Here is a 22,835-nt window from a genome sequence, read left to right as displayed (position 1 = left end):
TCTGAGTGATAAACTGCTTCTCAGACATTTTGGTGGGAAATGATGGGGTGTTTTTCTGTATTTAAGAAAAAGAAAAAAAAGATTTCAGTTTTGGTTACGATTAAAAGAAAAAACAGGCAATGTCCTCTGCTTGACAGGAAGAGGGATTTCAGCTAAAACCAAGACTTTTATGTGCAAATGGAAAAAAAAAAAAAGAAATGAGAAGCAAATTGAGTTTCAGCGTTTGCCACGTGGATACTTCTTTGATCATTCAGGCTGATGATTACATTATATTCATGTAATCACATATTATTACATGATATAAGATACGTGGATCTTTAGTAGAGCTTATCAAAACTCCAGCTGAAGGGCAGAAATCACAACTAAAACTCAGTATTGGCACCACTAAAAGAAAGTGCAGTAACATCCCCCAAAATAATTCTGTTTGCCTCCAAGCTGAAGCTGGTTTTGCCACTCTGCTTCCTTTCCTTTTCCAGATTTTTTCAGCAATTTGTTATGAAAAGCACTGTGAAACAAACACAGTGGAAAGCAGAGCTTTACTCAAAAGTTTCTTTGATTGTATGGCAAGTTCAAGACTTAATGAGCTGCAGCTATCAAGCAGGCAAGAAATAGTAAATTTGGCCTTTCTCCTGCCACGGAGGAGAGATGAAGATGCTGTTCTGCACCTCTCAAGCCAGGGCTTCACAGGATTTATTGTGGAAGAGCAACAATGGGAAGGCTTTCCTGCTCAGAGATGATGTCCCCTGGGAGCCCAAAATCTCTGTGTTTATTCAGGTTAGCCTGAGAAAGCTCTTGCTGCTGGGGATGTGTAATTGACACAGAAAGCAGAATTTGAGGTTGCATAAGAAGGAGGAGGATAAAATATTCTCTTTGTGGAAAATGAACAGAAAATCCCATTGTTCTGCAGACAATTTGCTCTCTTCTGGCAGAGAGAAAGTGATGCCTGTGCTTCTCTGCCCCTCTTTTCAGCCCTTCGGTAACTCTGTCCTCTCCAGGATGGTGCTGCCTGCTTGGGATTGCCCTTGGTTGCCACTGCCACCTGTGCCTTGCACCGAGGTGACTCCCGGATGAATTCTCCAGATGAATCCCCAGATGCATTCCCAGATGAATTCCCCAGCTCTCAGATCCGTGGGATCTGAGATTCCCAAATCCCCTGCGTGTGCACAGCAGGGTCAGGCTCTGCTCTGCCCGGGATGTTAGAACCCTGACCACTGGGAATTTGAAACTTCCTGTGCTGACAGACGCTGACCCCCCACAAAAAAAACCACTATATTTGACCCGAGGCTGTATAGAAGGCCCCTGAAATTAAATGACAAAACTGAGATTGTGAGTGTATCATTTAAATAAAAGTAGATATTATCACATAGTGGAAAACTTAGAATTTAATGTTCTAGAATATAATAATATATAATAATAATATTATTATATATTATATATAATACATATTATTTTTATATTATTTATAATAGATATAATATATAATATATAATATATTATATATTATATATTATATATTATATATTATATATATTATATCATATATAATATAATATAATATATATTATATTATATTATATATAGTATTTACAATATATACAAATAATATATATTCACAATATATAAATATAATATGTATAGTATTTACAATATATAAAACAAGGTGGAAGTTTTAAAATGAAGGCTAGTCCTCCTTCTTCACAAATTTGAGTAATATTGTGTAATTATATTAAAAAGTCCACATGCTGAGCCACAAATAGTTAGTTAGTTAAAAAATTATTTGTGTAGTTTCTTAATTAAGCAGTTTTATTTTAAAAAAATCGTATAAGAAGAGAAATACTACTCTGCTTTAAATTTGTTAGAGTGAAGTACTACAGAACTCACACTTTGTGAGAGAGTAATATAAATAAGAACTAATAAATGTATGTGTTATAGTTATAAGTTATACATATAACATCTGATATATAATATATAATATATAATATATAATATATAATATAATTTATAATAAAATATATTATAAAATATATAATAAAATATAAAATACATATAATATAATATAATATAATATAATATAATATAATATAATATAATATAATATAATATAATATAATATAATATAATATAATATATAATATATATTATATATTATATAATATGTAAATATAATAAATAAATAAGAGAGTGTAATATAAATAAGAACTAATAAAGAACTAAAAATAATCTAAATTCAAAGGTAAAATACCATCTCACACATTTAATCCCGAGAGCAGAGTGGCCTGTGGGGGGACAGGAGCACGGTCCCAGAGCCTGGGGACACCCAGGGCCCTTGGGCACAGAGCTGTGCTTTGCTCTGCTCAGCTCTGGGGTGGGTCTGCACCAAGAAGTGGCTGGTGCACTGCAGGAAGTGTTATGGATGTGTCAAAATTACTGAGAAAATAGAATTATATAATGAATGTAATGTAGTCATAGATGTGAAAAATAATAGAACAGGTTAAGAGCAGCTATGGAAAATTAAGGGTCTATTTTTCTACCACAGGAGGTAGAAAAATAGACCCTTAACAGGAGGCTTGCCCAGGCAAGTTCCCAAAAAGCTGAGGGAGACGGCTTGCAGGGGTTGGGAAACCTGCTGCCATACACGTACCACACACAGCCTGGCCACACTTACATGTGAAGGAGAGGAGAGCAGCACAGGATCTCAGAAATTTTAACTAAGAGTAAGCCATCAGTGGCACACCTGGCTGCAGGTAGCCAGGGGAGATGGCATATCCCATGGTAATCCACTCAGACCTGTGGTCTGCTCCTGGGAAATCCCTTAATATGCACAGGACTGCCAGTAAGGGACTGCTTAGCTTGTGTATCTTCCCAGATGCGGGTTTTGTGTATTGTAAACGGGCTCAGGTTCTGTCTAGCAAGAGACAAGAAGCCTGTGAATTATTCCCAAGACATTTTTCAGAACCCAGGACATCCCTCTGGGTGCCCTGGATGGGCAGAGCCGCGGGCAGGGGGCTCTGAGACCCTGGCAGCAGCCAAGGACACACGTGGGGTTTTGATCTTAGCCCGTGGAGCAAATCACCAACTCTGTGTGGAGAATTACAAGCCACACACACAAGTTTAGGTGTTGTAGTAGAAGCAGTCACAAAGTGAAAGGAAGGATTTCTGAGTGCTGTACAGGGGGGTTTAAGCCTTGCACGCAGGGGTACAAGTTTTGTCCATGGGGGTCAGGAGATCTAAGATGGAGGGATTTGGGTGTGCCCTGTGCTCCTTCTTTCTCCTTCCCAGCCTCCATGTCTTTGGTGATGTTGGCACTCACAGATTGGTTTAGAGTAGAAAGTCACCATTCAATATAGATAGCAGGCACTGGGGAAAAAGTATAAACATGTAACAGGTAATGTGTGATATAAAAGATGGCAGCAGCCCCTGGGAGGGCAGTGTGCCTTTGTCTGACCTGCTGAACAGCAGCTCAGGAGAAGAATCTTTAGATAACCAACAATAAACAACCTTGAGACCAGACAACAGAGGACTGCTGAGTCTTTCTTTGAAGGCACGGGTTGGAGCAGAGACTTTTCCATCTTTTGGGGTCACCCCAATCCAGGGGGGAGACCCCACAGACATTGAGAGCTGGACCATCTTCCATCTGATAGCATTATCCTGAGACCAGAGAAGCTTTGGGACTTACCTAAGAAAAGGACAAAGGACATCCTGGCCTGTGGCGAGAAAAAGAGTATAAGAACCAGACTCGGACACAGCTATGGTGTGCCACTCCACTCTGGTGCACACAGGGGCTCAGAGCTGTGTACGTGTGTCACCCAGAGCCTAAGTCCTGAGCTAGACTCTGTCCAGTTCGTGGCTGACCCAGATTCTGTCCTTTGAACGCGAAATAAATTTTGTACTTTGTTATTTTATCATAATTTGGCTCTCGCAAATTACTGATTCGATTTGATTGGCAATTTCGTACATAACAGAAGCATTCCAGAAAACCCGTGGAAGAAAGTGGCACTAAGTAACAGCAATCCAGCAGCGTTTTTGTGACATGAAACGTGCCAGGGAAGGGCACTGCTGAGAGACCCAGAGCCTGCTGCACTCGCCTGCGCTCAGGGACAGAGCCCAGCACGAGCCCAGGGCTGGCAGGGACAAGGGCTGCTGTCACACAGGGGCTGTGCCACATCTGGAAACCTCTGCTTCCAGAGATCAGGACCAGCCAGCAGTGCCAGAACATGCCTGGCAGATGGAAATCGGGCTAACGCGTCGACAAGGAGGTTCTTCAACTTTTCTCTCGCAAATCCCTCTGTAAATTCTGTGAAAAAAAAAAAAAAAAAAAAGAGCACTTCTTTGCTCGACACCCAGAATTGCAACAGCTCTCTGGGGGAAGGAGCTGATGGAAGGGCATCCTCAGCTGCTGGGTGTTGGAAAGGAGCTCAGCAGTGGAGCTGGGAAGGGGCTGGAGCCCCAGGAGAGGCTGAGGGAGCTGGGAAGGGGCTCAGCCTGGAGAAAAGGGGGATCAGGGGGGACCTTGTGGCTCTGCACAGCTCCTGCCAGGAGGGGACAGCCGGGGGGTCGGGCTGTGCTCCAGGGAACAGGGACAGGAGCAGAGGGAACTGCCTTAGGGGAGCCTCAGGGTGGATTTTGGGAAAACTCCTTCCTAAAAAGGGCTGTCCAACCTGGCACAGCTGCCCGGGGCCGGGGTGGAGTCCCCATTCCCGGGGGGATTTCAAAGCTCTGTGGATGTGGCACTTGGGGACAGGGGTCAGTGGTAGGGAAGGGCTGGGCTCTGATCTTTGAGGGCTTTTGCAGCCTAAGCAATTCCACGATTCCGTGATTTCTCTGACTCTGTGGCTCCTTGTGGTCTGTTTGGTTTAAGCCCCTTCCCCTCTCTCTCGGGGGTTCAGAGTTTGGGTGGTGGGAGGTTCTGCCACGGGGTGACAGCAGTGCAAAATGAGGGCAGTGAGTGAGGAAGGGATTAAACTTCCTACCTGAGTAATTCACCTCTAGTGCAAACCTTGCTGCTTGATTAAAAGTGCTGGGATGACCGGCGTGGCTGAAACCACAGTTTGTGGGGGAACAGAAATCCAGGCCTTCTCTGCAAGATGTGAGGAGTTTCTATCCTGTTGTCAGAGAATATGAGTAACTGTTGAATGACTTAAAAAGCAAACTTCAACATGTCCCTTGGTGTACCATGACACTAATTTGGGTGAGTACTAGGTATATTGTCTCTGTGTTTTAAGTACTCCACACTGAAAAACCTTCACACTGAATCAGCTCCCAAATCTCTGTTACTGAGCTGTTGAGTGTAGCACAGTTAATATGATTGGGGACATAGTAGTAAAAACCTGAAAAAAACCCCATGTGCTGTAGTTCCAGCCAGGTAAATTGTTAAAAACTGAACGTGTGCTCAAGTGGGTCTTTGACAGTCAATATTATAAAATGTGGATTCTGTCTATAAAGCCATTGGTTTTACAGCCTGAGCATAATTTTATTTGGCATAAAGCCTGAACACATTATAGCAATCTCCAGCCAAATTCTGAAACCTTAATTTTCAGCTCACAATTGGCATAGAGCAACTCAGTTCTTACCCTTCTTACAGAATATTGGTGGCTGTGACCCTTGTCAGTGTGAGATTTTTTTTTCCTATATTTGCAAGGTGGAGTACTGGAGTATTTACTGTTGCATCGTGTCCAGATAATGTCAGCAGTCAAGGAAATTTCAGACAATCCTTGTGCAGAACCAGAAATTGAAAACGGACAGTCAGAAGTCCTGGGGATTAGGGAAGGATTGTCATGTGATGGAATCATCTGAACTGTTGCTTGCCCAAGGTGAGGTGCATCATTGGTTTGTGTTTGTTTGGGTTTTTGTTTTTGGGGGTTTTTTTTGTGTGCGTGTGTGTGTGTGTGTGGTGCTTTTTGTTTTGTTTTGCTTTTTTGTTGTTATTGTTTTTTTGTTGTTTTGCCTTTTTGTTGTTTGTTTTGTTTTTTTGCTTTGCTTTTTATTTGTTAGTTTTGTTAGTTAGTTTTTTTTTTCATTGCAAATTTGGAGAATTCAAAGGTCAGTAGGTTGACGAATCTGCGTAGAAATGTCCTGGCAATTTCATCCACATTTCTTGGTGGCTGAGGCAGGACAGGACTCAGTCAGTGGGTCTTTGCTGTGCTGAGGTGAGGCCAGCGTTTTATCTCCACGTCCCTCTGAGTGAGCCCCATCTGCTCACGGGGTTGGTGCAGTCCAGACCATCCCCTGGGGGTCTGGAGTGTCCAGATGTGCTGGGACTTCCAGATATTCTCTCATCCAGATGCTGAGAGAGGCAGTTCCACCTTCCCTAAACGGGAACTTCCCTACTCGCAGTCCTTGGGGCGAGGCTGGGGAGTGTAATTTTCATGAAGACCCTGTTCCTCTGAGAGCTGTGGTTGGAGCAGCTCCGTGCTCTGCCCTGTGGCCCCTGGGATGTCCTTCCCTGCCCTCCTGGCTTGGATCCACGTGGCCAGAGCAGCCACTGCTCCTCCGGTGGGCTGTGAGTACCTGCAAGGTGGAGGTCGAGGCTCTGCTGTTGCAATTACCTTTTCCTGCTCAAAACCAGAGTCTGTCACTGTTCCTGCCAGTTTTTTTTACGAGGTTATAATGAGGCTGTGACCCCTCAGGGCTGCTTAACCACAGGTTGTGGCTGTCAGGGAGCACAATGCCGACAAAAAGGTGTTTTCCCGTGCAATAAAATCATTCAGGAGTCATGAAAACCTTGTGTTTGGCTCATTGCAGTGGTCTTTGATTTTCCATCAGAGCCCTGCCAGCCTCTGGCGTTGCTGTGTGTCTGTACCAGCCTTGTCCCTCATCTCACACAAAACTGCAGTGGCTTGAAATTTTTCAAGTGTTTGGTTTTATTCCTTGAAAATGTTTATAGATAGAAATTATTATATATAACAGGGGTGTAACAAGGTCTGAGATGTGCTGACTTCTTATTCTTGCCTGCCTATCGTGTGCTGGCTCACTTCAGGGAGAGAAGCTCTGTTTATAGCAGTCTTGAGTTGAACTCTTCTACAGCAGATCTATATTTGGGCATCTTTGCACATATCCTGGTGTCTAAAATGGGCACCATAATTCTTACCTTGTAGAGGAGTTCAGAGATTAGTTACTGTCTGTAAAGAGCTTTGAAAATGTCAAATGCTGTGTTTGCATATTTTGAGAATATAATTAGAAGACAGTCAATTAATCTGCTTTCTGTAAATTAATGCATCCAAATTGTTTGCTCTGTGGAAATTGTTTGTGTGAATGCTTTGGGGTGGATTTATCTTTGTTCCTTTTTATTTTTGGTACATATGTGATGGTGTTTGCTGAGGAAGCCAGGCTTCACTTTTGCAGAGCCCAGTATAGGAGGGCAATCTTCAAAATCCAGGCTGTTCATATAATTTCATTATTTACCTGCCTGCTCATTCTTTAAAATGAAGCCGCGTGTTTTCAGCAGTGAGGGTAATTTATTACCCAGAAATTTTTAACCTGGGCTCAGGAGGGTTTTTCATTATTTTCTGTGTTTATTTTCTGTGTTAGGATGGATGAAGGAGGGTGTGTGTCTCATCTTGATCCTGTATGTTTGATGCAGGAGCTCTCTGGAGAGATTTTTCTGGCCTGTATTACATAAGTAATCTGAATAGAAGGTTATAAATGTTCGTTCTGGCCTTTAAAGTCTGATCTTTTAATTAAAACACAGGGATGTCTTCTGCAGGGCAAACCAGGTGCTGAGGTTTGTGTAGAATTGGTGTGGAGGAGCTCTCAGCACTGTCAGGTTTCAGAGGAAAGGGCTGGAGAGCTCTGGCTGCTGTTTGGACAAGGAGGGGAAGGCTGTCAGTACAAGGAGAAAGGTTAAGGTTGTGACAACTGGTGAACAAATGAGACAGTGTGGAAAAAAAAAAAAAGGAGCAAAACACGGAAAGCTTTGAGTCCTGAAAAATGTTTAACACTGAAGATGATTACAGTACTCCCTTCGGTCTGTTTCTGTCTGTTTTCCCCATCTGTCCTTTCTGTGTCAGCCTGAGCATCACATTTTCTATTGATGCAGCTACATTCCTACTGATACAGCTCTATTTCTGCTAATTTAGTTGGATTTCTACCAAGTTACTTGTATTGTGCTTAGTTCTGTGGTAGGGCTGCAGTTCTGGCTCACTTCAGCTGTGCCACGCTTGAGGAGGGACCAAAACTTGGAGCGAGCTGAGTGTTCATTCCCTCCAGTCTGGGCCAGATGGAAGCTGCTGAAACCCTGAAATGGGGCGGGGAAAATGGGATTTCTGTGCTCCCTCTCCATCACTCGCGCTGCAAACATTTCACTGGCGCGCTCCCCACAGGTGCCTGCTCATTTGCTGAGCTCCCCACATGAGCGTGTGTGTCCTGAAAACCTCTCAAATTACCGTTACAACCACCACCCTCCAAGAGAATGGTAGTTCCTTTGCCAGAAAACGAATTTTACCGAGAAACCAAAGGCTGGGAGGGGGCAGAGGCAACAAGTGGTGGCCGGAATATTTTTGCGTTTCAGTGTGAGCTGCAGCTCTGAGCGCTGTGTCCTCTCCCCGGTGCTTGGGAGGATCAGAATCCTGGGAGTGGGGTGAGCACAGGGCTGGGGCTGTGTCCCCCACCAGGACTTTGGAGCAGTTCTGTCTGTCTCTGGGCTGGGGCAGGCTGGATTTGGCCGCGCTTCGCAGGAATCGCCCTCCACTTTTCAGGAATGCAGCAGGAGCATCCTCAGGGCGCATCTCAGCATCAGCCACCTGGGGAAATGAGATGCAGAGATGTGTCAGTGGCAGCCCCAGGAGCCCTGGTGCACGTGGGAGGGAGGCAGCAGCCCTGGCAGGGCTGTGAGTGTTTACTAGACACTGTGCTGTCACTGCAAGGCAGCTCTCAGGTCCCTGGGAAGCAAGTGGCTTGTGGTTTCTGGCAGCAAATTCCCCCTGGACTGTGTCAAATGCACTTTGAGATGAAGGTACCCGTGTTCGCTTTATTATGAGTGAATAATTTAGCTGCACTCACTTGTTGTGCCCATTCCTGCAGGTTTTACTTGTTAAAATTTTCTTTTTTATGTGGCAGAATTTTCCCCTGTTGATAAACTGCTGCTGAAGTAGAAATGGTCTGCATTGAAAATAGAGCAGATGGGGCCATATTAGCCTAGTCCTCTCATCCATGAAAACAAGTGCTATAACCATTGTAATTTGGTGTAATTTCAATGCAAGTCAACAGAGTTGCAGGAGAATTTAGGTCCTCAGTGACCCGGGTGTATTCCTTGACTCCTGTTTTGTGTGCAAGTTGGTATTTTCTAATTGACAGAGTAACAGTTTATAACACAGGGTGCATTTATGTGTAATCTCCCTAACTGGAAAGCTGTTGATTGCATAATTACATATAATTACCTCAGTAGTTCTTGGCCTGACAATATTTGCAGGATGGCTCAGGAAGGCAGTTCACTGTCAGATGTCAGAATACATTTTATGGAGCAGGTTGGCACTCGATTAATCCAATATTGTCTGAAGAAAGGAGACATCAAGCCATCCCATCCCTCACCCAGCACAGGATATTTTGTATTTGTCCATTTTGAAGCTAAACCTGGAGAAGATACCACAGCCCATCTCTGAATATCCTCAGTGTGGGAGATACAAATCAGTATTTTCTAATGTGCTCTTGGCAGATAAAAGCCCTTTTCTCATTTACCTCTGGAATATTTTTCTCCCTAGTTCTGTTCAGTATCAGATGTCTACCTATCAGGGATGATGAAGTAACACTAAAATGGTAAAAAAAAACCAAAACAACCCTCTTTAATCCCCAGGTGTCACCAGAAAGAAACACAGAACCTGAAACACTCCAGTGTGTCTCTACCAGGTTTGCAAATTACTTCTTTATTTTTTTTAAAGGATCAAAACTGAACCCAAAACCAGCAAGAAAAACCCCAGGAAACTTGTTAGAGCCAGCACTTTATGAAGGCACCAGCACATCTCGTTTATAATCAGGTGCAGAGCAATCTGAAGGCTGTAGAAGACTCTCATGCCACCAAGGGAAGTTTTAATTAGCCCCTCTAGGACTATGAGAAAGGCTTCAACCAAAGGTCCAACTGCTCTAATTACCTGTGCCACGCGGTGGCTGTGAGGACATGCTGGGGAAGGCATGCATTTAATACTTATTTTACTTTTCCCTTTCCTCTGCTCTGAAATGACTTTGCAGTTATTTTCAGCTCCAGGACTGTTTGCATTACTAATAATGTGAATTCTGTGTGTTTGCCAGCCCAGGAATTCTGAGCAGTGAACCCTCTGCTCTCCCTGCACATCACTGCCACTGCATTTACCACCTCCTTTGTTACTGAGCTTCACCAGACTATCACCAGCTCTGTGAGCAGCCGCTGACTTCTGTTTGTTTTGGAGCTGTTTTCTCTGACCTTTGTTTCGTAGATTTTTTTTACTTTTAATTGCAAAAGAAGGAGACCTGTGACACCCTGTTCGTCCACTCTGTGCACCGCCTGGTTTCGCAGACTCCTCTTGCATCCCCAGAGTTGTTCCCTCCATAGAATTACAGAACGTTCTGGTTGGAAGGGGCTTTTTAAGAGCTTCCTAGTCCAACCCTCCCTGCAGTGAGCTGTGACTTCCTCACCTTGATCAGGTGGGTCAGAGCCCTGTGCAGCCACAGCTTGAATGCCTCCTCCTCCTGGGCAGCCTGTGCCAAGGCCCTCCTGGTAAAATATCCTCACATCCAGTCTGAAGTGGCCTCCTTTATCTCAAAACCATCATCCCTTGTCCTTTCTCTGCTCTGAAGAGTCCCAGATTAAGTTTTTTACTTATCCAGCCGGGACATACCCAACCCTTTCCACACAATTTTTTTTTTTTCCAGAACCTTTCCCAATTTATGTCTGTGTGAAAAGTCCAAAAGTGCCCGTGGCACTCAGGATGTTTCATAGTGTGACTCCCTTGTCCACTTTGTTCTCTTTCTTTCCCAGCCACCCCTGTAGTGTGATTTGCTTCTTTTGGCATGGCTGAGCATTGGGATGATGTTTTCATGGAACTGTTCCTGGGATCTTGCTCTGGAGTGGTGCTACCAAGCACAAAGCCCATCTTTCCCCGTGTGAAGCTTGGGATGTTTTTCCTCACATGTGTGCCTTTGTGTTTGTGACAATTAATTCTGTCTGCCCTCCTGCTGTCCAGTAACTCAGGCCTGTTGAAGTTCTTAATAATAGATTCTCATCATTATTATCTCAAATAATTTAAAAACTTTGTCATCCTTTGCAATGGCTGTCCCAGACCTCAACAGAATTCCCTGAGGAAGTCCTTTGATGACTTTGTTTCATTCTAAGAACTGACAGATGGCCCAATATTCCAATTGTTTCCTAGCTTTTGATCAGATATTTTTTATTATTTTTAAACTGTGGAGTGACCTTTTCCTTTTAAGTCTTACATGCCTAAGCATTTCCCTAAATATCTATTAAAAATCTCAGTGAAAACCGTTTCTGTTGCAATCCAGACACCAGTTGACCCTTCTGAGAGCTCCTCTGGGGTTTAGAGGAGGTGCCATCCTTGTACAAAAACCATCTGACTCTTCCCCAGTACATCGTGTTAATTCTGATGTCCACTGATCCTGTTCTCATTATAGCTTCTACTGATTGGTGTGATACGAGCATGAAATGTGTTGGCTCGGTGGATCTCCCTGGAAGCTTCAAAATGAATTCTCAGTCCTGTCATCATCCCGCTCTCATGCCAATTTAGCAGCCATGGGATGTGGATTTCCTGCCAGGAGTGGTGGCACAGCACTTCCCAGCATGGGGGAATCTTCCCTGGCAGAGAGGAACTCTCCTGCCCACCGTGCTGCTGGCATTACAGCCATGGAATTACAGGATGGTTTGGGTTGGAAGGGACCTTAAAGCCCATCCATCCCACCCCTGCCACGGCAGGGACGCCTCCCACTGTCCCAAGCTGCCCCAGCCTGGCTTTGGACAGTTCCAGGGATCCAGGGGCAGCCACGGCTGCTCTGGGAATTCCATCCCAGGGCCCCTGGGAACAATTCCTTCCTGATATCCCGTCTCACCCTCCTGTGGTTGAAAGCATTCCCTTGTCCTCACACCACACGTTGTTGTAAATGATCTCTCTCCGTGAGGGGTTGCTGCCTTCTCCCCTCAACATTTCCCTCACCTCCACACATTCATCCTTGCCCACTTATTCCCTCCTAGAGGTGCTGCCTTCTTCCCAGCATTTCCCCTTCTTTCCCTTCCCTCTCCCCAGGATGTGAGTAATAGAATAGAATGGACATTTTGAAAAGAAACAAACAAAAAAAAAAGAATAAATAGATTACACATTCTACACGCATTTTGAAAAAAATAGAATACACATTTTGCTCTGTGTTTCAGAATCTGGGCAAAATACTGTCAGTAGAACACATCTGAAAACTCCATGAGTTAATGTGTCCTTGGATAGCATAAGCTGCTTTGATTTAGACTGCAATTTGCTGCTTTTCCTTCTGGGACTACTGAGGAGTTTTCAGTTGCTGCAGTGATTGTTCTCTTTTGCTCAGTAATTTACTTGCATTTTCAGGTTGCACACAGGCTTCCAGGTTCTGAAATGGAAATGTCTTTAGAAGTCAAGAACAATAAATATTTTTAGCTTGTCACGTTAAATTTTAATTAATCACCTCTACCACCTTTTCCAGCATCAAAGGTTTGCAGCACACCCTTGCAAACATCAGGCAGTGAATGTAAGCCTTAAATACATGGCAAATGATTAAGCTTCCTCCTGCCTCACATTGAAGACAGGCTTTTGTTATGGTTCTTAATGTTTTGGTAGCAATCTTGGTACACAGACAAATTTTCCACCATTGTTTTTCACCTCTGGTTTCCATTCTTATCAATATTGACGCCTGTAATTTTCTTTTTAACTTACTCTCAATGTCCTGGCTTGAATAGTTAAGCCAGGACTGCAGTAAATCAGGGAAAAATCGGAAATAGCACCTGGCCAGATCGTGGCCCAACTAAGTTTTGAAAATGACAATTTCATTGTGCATTATTATAAATCGGTTTTATGTTTGGCAAGGAAATCTTAGGGAAGGGCAGTTGTCTGGGGCATCACCACCCACTGACCTCAGTGGTCTGAAAAGCAGTATTTCTGTTACAAGGCATGAATCATTTGGGTAATATATTTTTTTTTTACTATGGTTTTTTTTGGGGGGGGGGGTTGGCTTTTGGATTTTTGTTTTTGTGGGGCTGTTTTGTGTGTGTGGTTTTTGTTTGTTTGTTTGCTGTGTTGTTGTACACTTTTTTTTTTTCCCCCCGAGAGTTTGTCTGTTTGGTTGATTTTTTATTTTTATTTTTTTTTAGTCAGAACAGTGTTTTTTTTCCCCTCTGAAGGGAAATGTTTGATCTGCAGAGGTTCTGCTGCCTTGTTTTGAGCGCTGCCATCCCTTGGGCAGTTTTGCCAGGGCAGAGTTGTGCTGCGAGCTGCTGGGCAGCCCAGCTCTGGTGCAGGATTTCTGCACCCAGAGTCTGAGCCTGGCTCCAGGCTGGTCTCTGCAGCAGGCACCCATCAGCTCCTCCCTCACTGCTCCTTTCACTGCAGGGAGAAACTCTGGTTAGTTCCAGGTGGGAGCCAAGGAGCAACACACAGCAATGCTCTGATGTCCCAAAACTCCTTCCTTGGCTGTCAGTCATGCCTTCACACCTGTGCCACGTACCTGAAGCTTCCCCTCCTCTGATTTTCTCCAGCTTTACCTTCAAGAACTCTGCCAAAGGTGTTTATGTGCAAATGAAGCCTTGCCATGTCACCTGGGTGCACGGGAATACTGACACGGCACCTTGAAATGAAATTACTTCATTTGCTTTATGTCAAAACACAGGTTGTTCATATTACCCTCTATGATTCCAGTGGTTTTCAGAGTAAACATAAACAACAGAATTGTCTAGCTGAAGTTGAAACTCAAGTGTCTTCCTGATATCCAACAGACGGGATTAATGATGGTGATGAGGGTAGTTGATGTAAATATGTGCTGCAGTGCTTAAATATTTACTGTTTTCCCTTCATGAAAAGGATGGTGTGTATGCAGAAGAGGTTTTTTTTTTTTTACCTGTACTGTGCTGCAGTGATGTGCGAGCTGAACTGTTTGGCATTGAATGGCAGTGCTAAAATTATATTGTCTCAGTGTAATTATATATACAGGCCCACTCACATACATCACTTACTGAAGAATGTAATAGTGCATCACAGACACCATCTTATTTTCTTGTAGTAAATTAGTTTTTTAAATGAGCACCATTTACTTCAAAAAGAGATTTTAAAGATGACTTTGAGATTCCTTTTAGAGGCATGTTATGGTATTTTTCTTGCACTTTTCTTGCTCTAGAATTGACTGTTTCTGGATAAATGAAGTGAGAGCTGATGCTGATGCTTGAATGCAATATGCCTGTTTGGGGGGGGGCTGACAGATTTTGGTTGATTTCAGAAAAAATGCCTTCTGTAATGCAGCTGTAGTTGCCATTGGGTCCAGACCTGCTGTGGTTGCCCTCTAAGTTAGTTTAAATCCATGCATTTTCTTGGTCTAACTGTGTGTTTCTGGCGTGCCTGTCACCATGGTAACTGCACACCTCTGAGTTTAAATTCTGTGACATGAGATCACTGCGAGTCTTGCTTTAAAGAGGTCTGAGTTGCTGCACTTGGAAAGTAGGGAGGACTCTGATATTGTCTCTCCCTTTAACTTGAGTCCCCACACAATGGGATTAAATCCAGTGCTTGTCTGCACTTGTGTCTTTATTCTAATTTTATATGTAACAGCTTTATGAAACGCAAATAACTTGTTACATAATATGCAGTGCTGAACAGTGTGATTTATCTTTAAATATGCTTTTTAAAATAGACTATTCCACTCTATAAACAGAGCACATTCGTGTGTAATCTTGCTGCACTTTTCACTGTGCTGTAGGTTATTTTCAACGGCACTGTATTGTTGTAAAAGTTTTTATCTTTCACTGCTATGGAGAATCCTATGGGCCTGATTAAATGGGTTTTTCTTTCCTATTCATGGTATTCAGGTTTAAGTGATATGCTGTGTTGAAGCCCCACAGGTTACGAGATTGTCCTTGTACTCATTTATTATTCCTCGTTTGGGTTCTGGAGCTGTTGAATTTCTGAGACTGAAGTTCAGGTCTTAGCCTGAACATCATTTAGTTAAAACCTGTTAAATGTGAATGCTGCTTCTGATTTGGCCTCATTTCAGTTGTGGTTGTCTGTAATCCTGCAGTTCTGGTGCTCTTCTGCATGAGGAGTGCTTTTTATATGCATAGTGATGTTTAACAAACTAATACAATGCACAAGTGAATAATTTCTCCTCCCGGAATGCCTTTTTTTTTGTGCTCATGTTACCCAAAAGGAAGACAAATGTAGGAGCGCTCGAGTTTGGCTCTTGGAGCCCAGAAAGGAATTCCTGTTCCCTGTGCACAGGTGTGGAACAGGACGAGGGCTGGGGGAGCTCTGGGCAGTGAGGACAGTGGAGGGATCCAGACAGGTTCAGTCAGAATTGCTGCTGAGTGACCTCAGACCCAAACCCAGATGTTTTTGTGACCCTCACTCGTCCTCCTGCCTGTGAAACATCTGGATTTCTAAAGGGCGCGTTCAGGGCACCTGTGGAAATTAAAGGTGTGTTTAGGTAGAATATTTTCTGACCTGTGCTTATCTGAGCTGGAAGAAGCCTGTTTGCTGCCTGGCTGTAAGTTGGCACACAGGCTGTGCAAAATCAGCTTGTCAATATCCATCCCTGTGAAATGGGAGCTAAGGTGGCTCTCCCCTCCCCACCAGCTGAATCTGTTTTTGCTGCCTTCTGACAGCGGCAAAAACCTCCCTGAAAGTCCTGTGGAACACACCAGGGCAATGCCCTTCGTGCAAGAAATGCCAGGTTTTAGCTGAATAGCATTTTCTTGTGGAAACAAAAGGCAGCTGCCATATAGTTATGGGCGAGGCTTCTTGAGGGAGGGGAAAACAAATATATTTTGGCAGTGTCATGGATGAGAAGGGTCCCTGTTCTACTGGGAAGGTGGGGAATAAGCTGGAGCCAGTGCACAGTCTGCATTTTTGGGAGGAGGTGGGGGTGGTTCCAGGCGTGGGTCCCCACGCTGGCTTGTGAGGGAAGTTTTAAGTTAAAAACTGTGAGGGAGAACTGCAGACACCCCACTGTAGTTCTGTTATTGTACTTGGCTGTAGGAGGCCTTTAGGGAATTGTATTTTGTTGTCTTGGATGTGGAAGTTTAGGAACAATAACTTAGCATTAAGTACATGAAAGCTATTACCTTGGTACACAGGGGAATATTTTCAGAGTAGTTTTAACTTCAATCCATGTTTCAGGACTGAAACTTAAAACACATCTTCCTTGGGCTGGCAGCACACTGGGCTGAGTAGAGAAAGTCTTCTGATGGTTTTTATTTGCTGGGTGGGATGTTTGTGTTTTGCATTTTTTGTTTGGTCGTTTTTTATTTAAAAATTTTAATATATCTTTTAAATTTAGGAGTTTCTGAACCCTTTTTTCCTTTGCTCTAATTTGCAGCATTACTTTACTGTCCTCTTTGGCCATGAGGGGCAGAAGCCACTGGAGCTGCGTTGTGAGGATGAGGTTGATGGAGATGAGTGGGTAGAAGCTATTCACCAAGCAAGGTATGAAACTCGATTTGTGACCCTCTGATCCATTTTATTACAGATAAATGGATAATGCTTTGAGAACCTAAACCCACCTTCCAAACAGAAAGAAATGATTACATGTATTAGTTGGGTGTTGTTTGCAATTCATGACTACCTTATAGGAAAAAAAAACAACCTTTAACATCCAGTGCTTATTTCACTGCCTTTTATCTTTCATAAGCCATTGTGCTGCAGTTGAAATTAGTTCAGGAAGAATATTATTTTATTAAAAAGAACCCCTAGGATTAGTCTTCTGTTAGAGACAAGCGTGTCATGTGAATGAGGAAATTATTGATATGACAGATGAATAAATGAGTTTTTCCTTAAAAACTCTTACAGAGCAATAAATGTAAGAAAGAGGAGGTCAAGCCATTAGGACGATGAAGGGTGACAGATAAAATTTTGACCTCGATACTGAAATTCTGAACCACTTGAAGCACAGTTTTGTGAAAAGGGGCATGGTAGGACCTTGAGCCATGCGGTAGTTTGTGCCTGAGGAGAGGCCTGTGTGGCAAGTGGCCATGGTTTAGGTGTAATCTAAATTAAAGTCATCTCTGATTGGCCTGAGGAATGGTATGAGAAGCGATGCTCACTCTTCAAAATGTTAAAAAGTGTAATAAGGGATAAAATTCAGTGCTGGGGTGCGTGGCTATTTGCCAGAAGCACACTGGTAACTTAAACCATGTTCTCTATGTACTGTTGCATTAGAGGGGGAGCATGCATATTCTTAAGAGTGGGAGTTGAATATGTATATATTCAAACATTCCTTTGGGTTTAGATGTTCTTTTGCTGGGTTTTAACCTTTGACTTGTCTTCATGCCATCTTGTAAATTGAACCAATATATTTTATTTCTTCTTGTGGTTCCATCCTGTTGTTTTTACACTCCCTGGTAACGAGGAGTCAGTAAATTGGGTTCTGGTTTTTGTCACTCTTATTTTACCACTCAGATAGTCTACAAATGCAGGGAACCACATAATCATCTTACACCATTCTCTGAGTTAGTTACATAAAAGCCTGTTAACATCAGATAGTCTCTATTTTAATATTATGCTACAGCCTAAGATATAATATATTTATCAAATTACTATTTACTATTTATATAAGCTATGCCACGCATACATAAACTGACAGATTATACTATACCAAAAAAGCAGCTAAAAGGAGTTACAATTTGTACTATATCAGGATCTTTGTAATATATCTTTGTACTATATCAGGATCAATAACAACTTGCGAAACAAAGGCTAATACCTAAATGTGAAAGCCAGTAACTGTATTTGTCATTTATAACAGGAGGCAAAGCTGCTGCTGAAATGCACTTTCGGCAGCCTCCTCCCATCCACACTCACCTCAGCTAATCTGCAGTGCCATGGTAACGCACAAGGAGCCAGGCAGCTCCCGAATTGCTTAGGACATGAGCCATGTAAACAGAAGTGATTCTGCTCCAGGACTAAAATTGAACACGAGCAGCTCGTAGTTTTTAATTTAGGGCTTGTGAGGTGGGGCCCTGGGGCTGCAGGCCTTGTGTGCTGCCTGGGCAGCCAGCTTTGGGAGCTGTGTCCTCCTCGTGGTGCTGGTGATGCCTGGAGAGGCTGCCTAGAGCAGAGGCTGGACAGAGTTATAGGAATAAAGTGGGTATTTATTTATTAGAAGGCCTCAAAGGATGCAGCTTGGGCAGCACAAAAGCCTGGCTGTGGCTACACCCAAGATGGACCCTGAGTCACGAATTTTCACACTTTTATGAGTTTTGGTCCATTTCCAAATTGGGGTTCATTGTGCAATTCCAGCCCCAGGTGATGCAGTCCCACTCTCCCAGGCTGCTCTCCTCAATTCTCTGTTGTTTGCACATTTTGGGGCTGAAGCTGCAGCGGTGTCCTTGGTTCTGGGGCTGGAAAAGGATTGTTCTGTGTGACTGAGCTGGGAGGAGAGCTGCTGGCACTTTACATGGAGTTCAGGGTTACGTACTGATGCAGTGCAGAGTCTGGAAAATATGAAAGCTCAAACTTCAAGCATCAGTGGTGCCACTGAGCGAGGCCCTGTCCTCTCCCAGGACAGCCCTGCGGGGTGGGCAGTGGTGCAGCTCTGGGTGAGCACATTGTGAAAAATGCCAGTCACTTGGTTTTAAAAGTTTTAAAAGTTTCATAGTAATGAAATGGTTATAAAAGTAGCGATATAATTAGAGTAATAACAATTTGGACAATACGGGGCAATAAAAACAAAGAGTTACTGACAGTCCTGGTACCTTTCTGGGCAAAATAAGCCCGAAAAAGGACCCACGTTAACAGAGGATTAACCCTTAAAAGCAACAGCCTGTTGCAGATTCATACACCTCATCCATGATGCAGAAATTCCATCCAAACACAGGTTTCTGGCTGGGCAGTGTCAGCTTCTTCCTCTGAATCCTAAGAGGTGGGAAGAAGTTTATTTCTTCTGATAAGGGAGCAATAAATTCTCTTTCTCTGAAAGATTGAGGTGTCCTGTGGCTGCTGTCTGGTGCCAGTACCTCATTCCTTTCTTTCAAAGAATATCCCACAGCATAGTTTCCATTTTAACATCATGTTATAACCTAAAACTATATTTGAGAAAATTAACACAGCATCGCTTTCTAACATAACACATGTAACATTCATCTGAATGAATATGTGTGAAAAGCCAATCATAAAATCAGCATTTTTCATAACATCGTACCATGCCCTGGGGGTCCCTGGGGCTCAGGGCTGGGCCAGTGTCCCCTGTGTGACACCACAGCCCCGTGCTGCTGCAGGGCTTGTCCTGGCCTGGGACAGCTTTTGCTGTGCAGTGCTTGATGCCTTGGAGTGGCTGCCTGGGTAAGATTGAGAGAATAAAGTGGGTATTTCTTAAAGGCCTTCAATATTTACATCTTGGGCACTCAGAAGCCTCCCAGAGGCTACACCCAAGATGGACAGTGGTCACGAGTTTTTCACACAATTATAAGTTTGGTCCATTTGCATTTCGGGGGTTAATCCTCCAATTCCAGCTTCAGGTAATGAAGTCATTTACTCCCACTTTGCTCCCCCCCCAACTCACTTTTGTTTATACTTTCAGGGCCTGAGGCTGTAGGGTGTCCCTGAGTTTCCAGAGGGATTGTGTTGTCTGACCCAAATGTGAAGACAGCAACTAACACTGTGTATGGAGTTCAGAGTCATACCCTAAAGCAGCACAGGATTTGAAGAACATAAAAGCTAAATCAAGGCATCCTGCTGACAGTGAGTGAGGAAAGGAGCAGGGCTTTTTGCCTCGTGCTCATGGACATTCAGGGGCAGCAGCATTCTGGGCTTCCCTCTCTGCAGCATCGCTTTGGTTTTGCCACAACCTTTCCCTGCCAGGAGGGGACACACGGGGAGGGATTTGGGATCTTATCCCAGGGGACAGGGACAGGAGCAGAGGGAACGGCCTCAGGCTGGCTCAGGGTGGGCACAGCAGGAATTTCCCCATGGAAAGGGTGCTCAGGCCTTGGAGCTGCCCAGGGAGGGTTTGGAGTGCCCATCCCTGGAGGTGTCACCTGGATGGGACACTCAGTGCCCTGGGCTGGGGACAGGGTGGGGATGGGGCACAGCTGGCACTCCATGGGCTGGGAGGGCTTTTCCAGCCTCTGTGATCATGGAATTCTTGCGCATTGCCTGATGTAAAAGGCGTGTAAGCAAGAAGAGCTTCATAACATGAGGTAAATTTTTTTTGTCCTTGTAGTTCAGTGTGTAAATGTGTCACGCAGGAATTTTCAAGGTAGAAACTGACACGAAATAAAGGCAATGGCAAACAATGCACAGCTGAAAATATTGAGAACTTGCAGAGAAGTTGGTTGTGACATTCAGGGTCAGGGTGGGTGGCTTTTGACTCCACCAGGGAGTTGTAATTGCAGGCTTTGCAGGACAGCTAGGTCTCTGAGGATTTTTTCTCTGAAAAAAATCAGTATTTTTTCTCCACCCCTTTTGCTGTTTGCCTGTTTCCACCTTATTTAGGCCTACCTTTTGATGTTACTGAGCTGTGCTGCTCTCTTGTGATGGACAGTTTCAAGGTCATCAAGCCATTTGGGGGATTTTCTCAATCCCCTTTTCTGCACAGGTATCTAAATTTCCTTGGGGAAGTTTCCCAGGGATACGGACACGGCTTTCTTGTGTTTTCTTGGACAAAACTCCAACAAGCGACAAAAAAATTATAAAATTCAGTTGGTAAGCATGGAGTGTCCTTCCCTATTGTGGGTTACCTCCTTGCCCTGATGATTTTCTGCTGCAGTGAAAGCTGCTTTTGTTTGCTTTGCATTGTGTTGAGCAGAACAGCCTGGAGTTTCTAATTAGTTAACTAAACCATTGGGTCTTTTGCTGAATATACATAAAAAAGAGGCTAAAGTAATAGTTTTTGAGTATTCTGTAAGACTTTTCTTACCAACTTAATTGAACGAAAGAGCACAGATTGTCTTTAGGGATTGAATTTTGCCTTCATCATGATCTAGATATTTTCCTTTAGCTTTATCTGTATTTTTGACAAATGGGAGAAGTTTTGGCAACTTCTGAAGTGCCACTGTTGATTTGTGCCTAACCTAAGGGTTTTATTTTAGGAATTGATGAATGGCATTTTATGTAGCACTTTAAAGATGCTTTTTTTGTACTGTCTCAGGTGTCTTGGTTACAAATTGTTGGAGGCATTCAGAAGACTGCCACTACTCTCATGTTGAAAAGAGACCTGGGAACATCTTGTTCCATGTGAATATGCTGGCATTTGAGAAAGAGAAGTATTTAATTGCTTTCCAGAGGGTCATATTCTCATGAGGAGTTGTGGTAATCCCTGTGTTAGCTGAGAAAATAAAATTGAGGTAGTTGAGGCTTTTTGTTTTCTTAGATTGACATATAGAAAATCTAATTTTGGACTGCTTTTCATTTTTTTTCTCCCCCAACACATATTTGTAGCCATCAAAATGTCTTCCATGTCTAATTTACTTCGTCAGTTATAAACAGAGTGTTGAAAAAGGGATGCTCCAATCTCAGTGCGCCCCATGGTCCATGCTGGGTAAATAAGAATGTTTTTTTGGATGCCAGTACCTAATTAAAGGATCTTTTCTGCTGTGATGTTGTCCATTATCCCTGTCCATAGAGCCCTCTCCTCACATGGGGGATTGTTTGGCTTTTGAGCAGGAAGTGGGATATTTAATCCAGTATATTTTACTGGAACCTCATTATCGGTTCCTCATCTGTACTTCCATTTTCTTTGAATTTTTACTATTTTGGTTTCTCATTAATATCCAGGGTGGCAGAGCATGGTTTGCTCCTTCTGAGCTACATTTTTGGGCAGAAGGATTTATTCCTGGCAAATCCCAATTCCTCTGTCAGTGACTGCAAAAACAGGGAAGTCCTGTTTTTGGCTTTCTTCCAGAACTTGTTCTCTTGTGAAAAAAATCTCTTTCACCCTCAATACACTGAAGTGTACTTTTCATTCCCTCTTACAAAATCTTCTACATTTTAAGGCTTTTCTGCATTTAGCTCAAAAACTCTTATGCTTTTTTTTTTTTAACATGAATGCAGTATTAATAAAATTTATTGGACTTCTCTGCTTTAGCTTATTCCAACGTCTTAAATTTACCACGTGTGGGAATAAAAACCCTCCTTTCATGCAGGCACAAGTGTGAACTTAATTGGGAAACTGATTTGAAAAGGAAATATGCTTTTTTAATTTATTGCTAGCTTAGTTGTAATCAATCTCATTCCTCCAGGCCTGCTCTCACTGCACAGGTGATGTGGGAGAAGAGCAGGGAGGAAAATGGGGAAAATTCTTTCACCTGGGTCCCTGTTTAAGGTGTACGAGGAACTACTGCCCTCTAACTGGCAATTTAAAACTAAAAACAAACAGAAGCAGCAAGGCTTCCTCTCGGATTTGCAGGCACACTTTCCTGTGTATTTTACACGGTATTTTGCAGGTGGTTGTAAGCTCAGTGTGGCAGCTCAAGAGCTGATGCCTTCCTGTCAGTAAAACCGTATTAGCTGAGGCCTGGTGCTTTAAAAAAAACCCACAATTTTGTGGTTTCTGGTGGGCTGGGAGTGAAGCAGAGAGGTGCATCCAGTACAGATACCCGGTGTGAGCCCCCCAAAAATCACTGAGCTGTGCAGGCTGTCCTGGACCTCCATGCCTGTGATGCCTTGGAGTGGCTGCCTGAAACAGGCTGGACAAGATCA

General features: G+C 43.4%; 1 protein-coding gene across 6 annotated transcripts in view; it reads left to right on the top strand.

Moving 5' to 3' along the window:
- Nucleotides 1-22,835, top strand: part of RASGRF2 (Ras protein specific guanine nucleotide releasing factor 2) — a 132,053-nt gene that overhangs the window by 24,588 nt on the left and 84,630 nt on the right. For all 6 annotated transcript variants that reach the window (XM_038123817.1, XM_038123814.1, XM_038123813.1 and 3 more), the window contains exon 2: nucleotides 16,519-16,625. In XM_038123817.1, coding sequence (XP_037979745.1) covers nucleotides 16,519-16,625 — 107 coding nt within the window. The remainder of the gene's footprint in view (nucleotides 1-16,518; nucleotides 16,626-22,835) is intronic.

This window comes from Motacilla alba, chromosome Z (assembly GCF_015832195.1).
Source record: "Motacilla alba alba isolate MOTALB_02 chromosome Z, Motacilla_alba_V1.0_pri, whole genome shotgun sequence".
NCBI classification, from domain to species: Eukaryota; Metazoa; Chordata; class Aves; order Passeriformes; family Motacillidae; genus Motacilla; species Motacilla alba.
The sequence above is the reverse complement of the archived record's forward strand: the minus strand, read 5'-3'. Positions and strand labels throughout refer to the sequence as shown.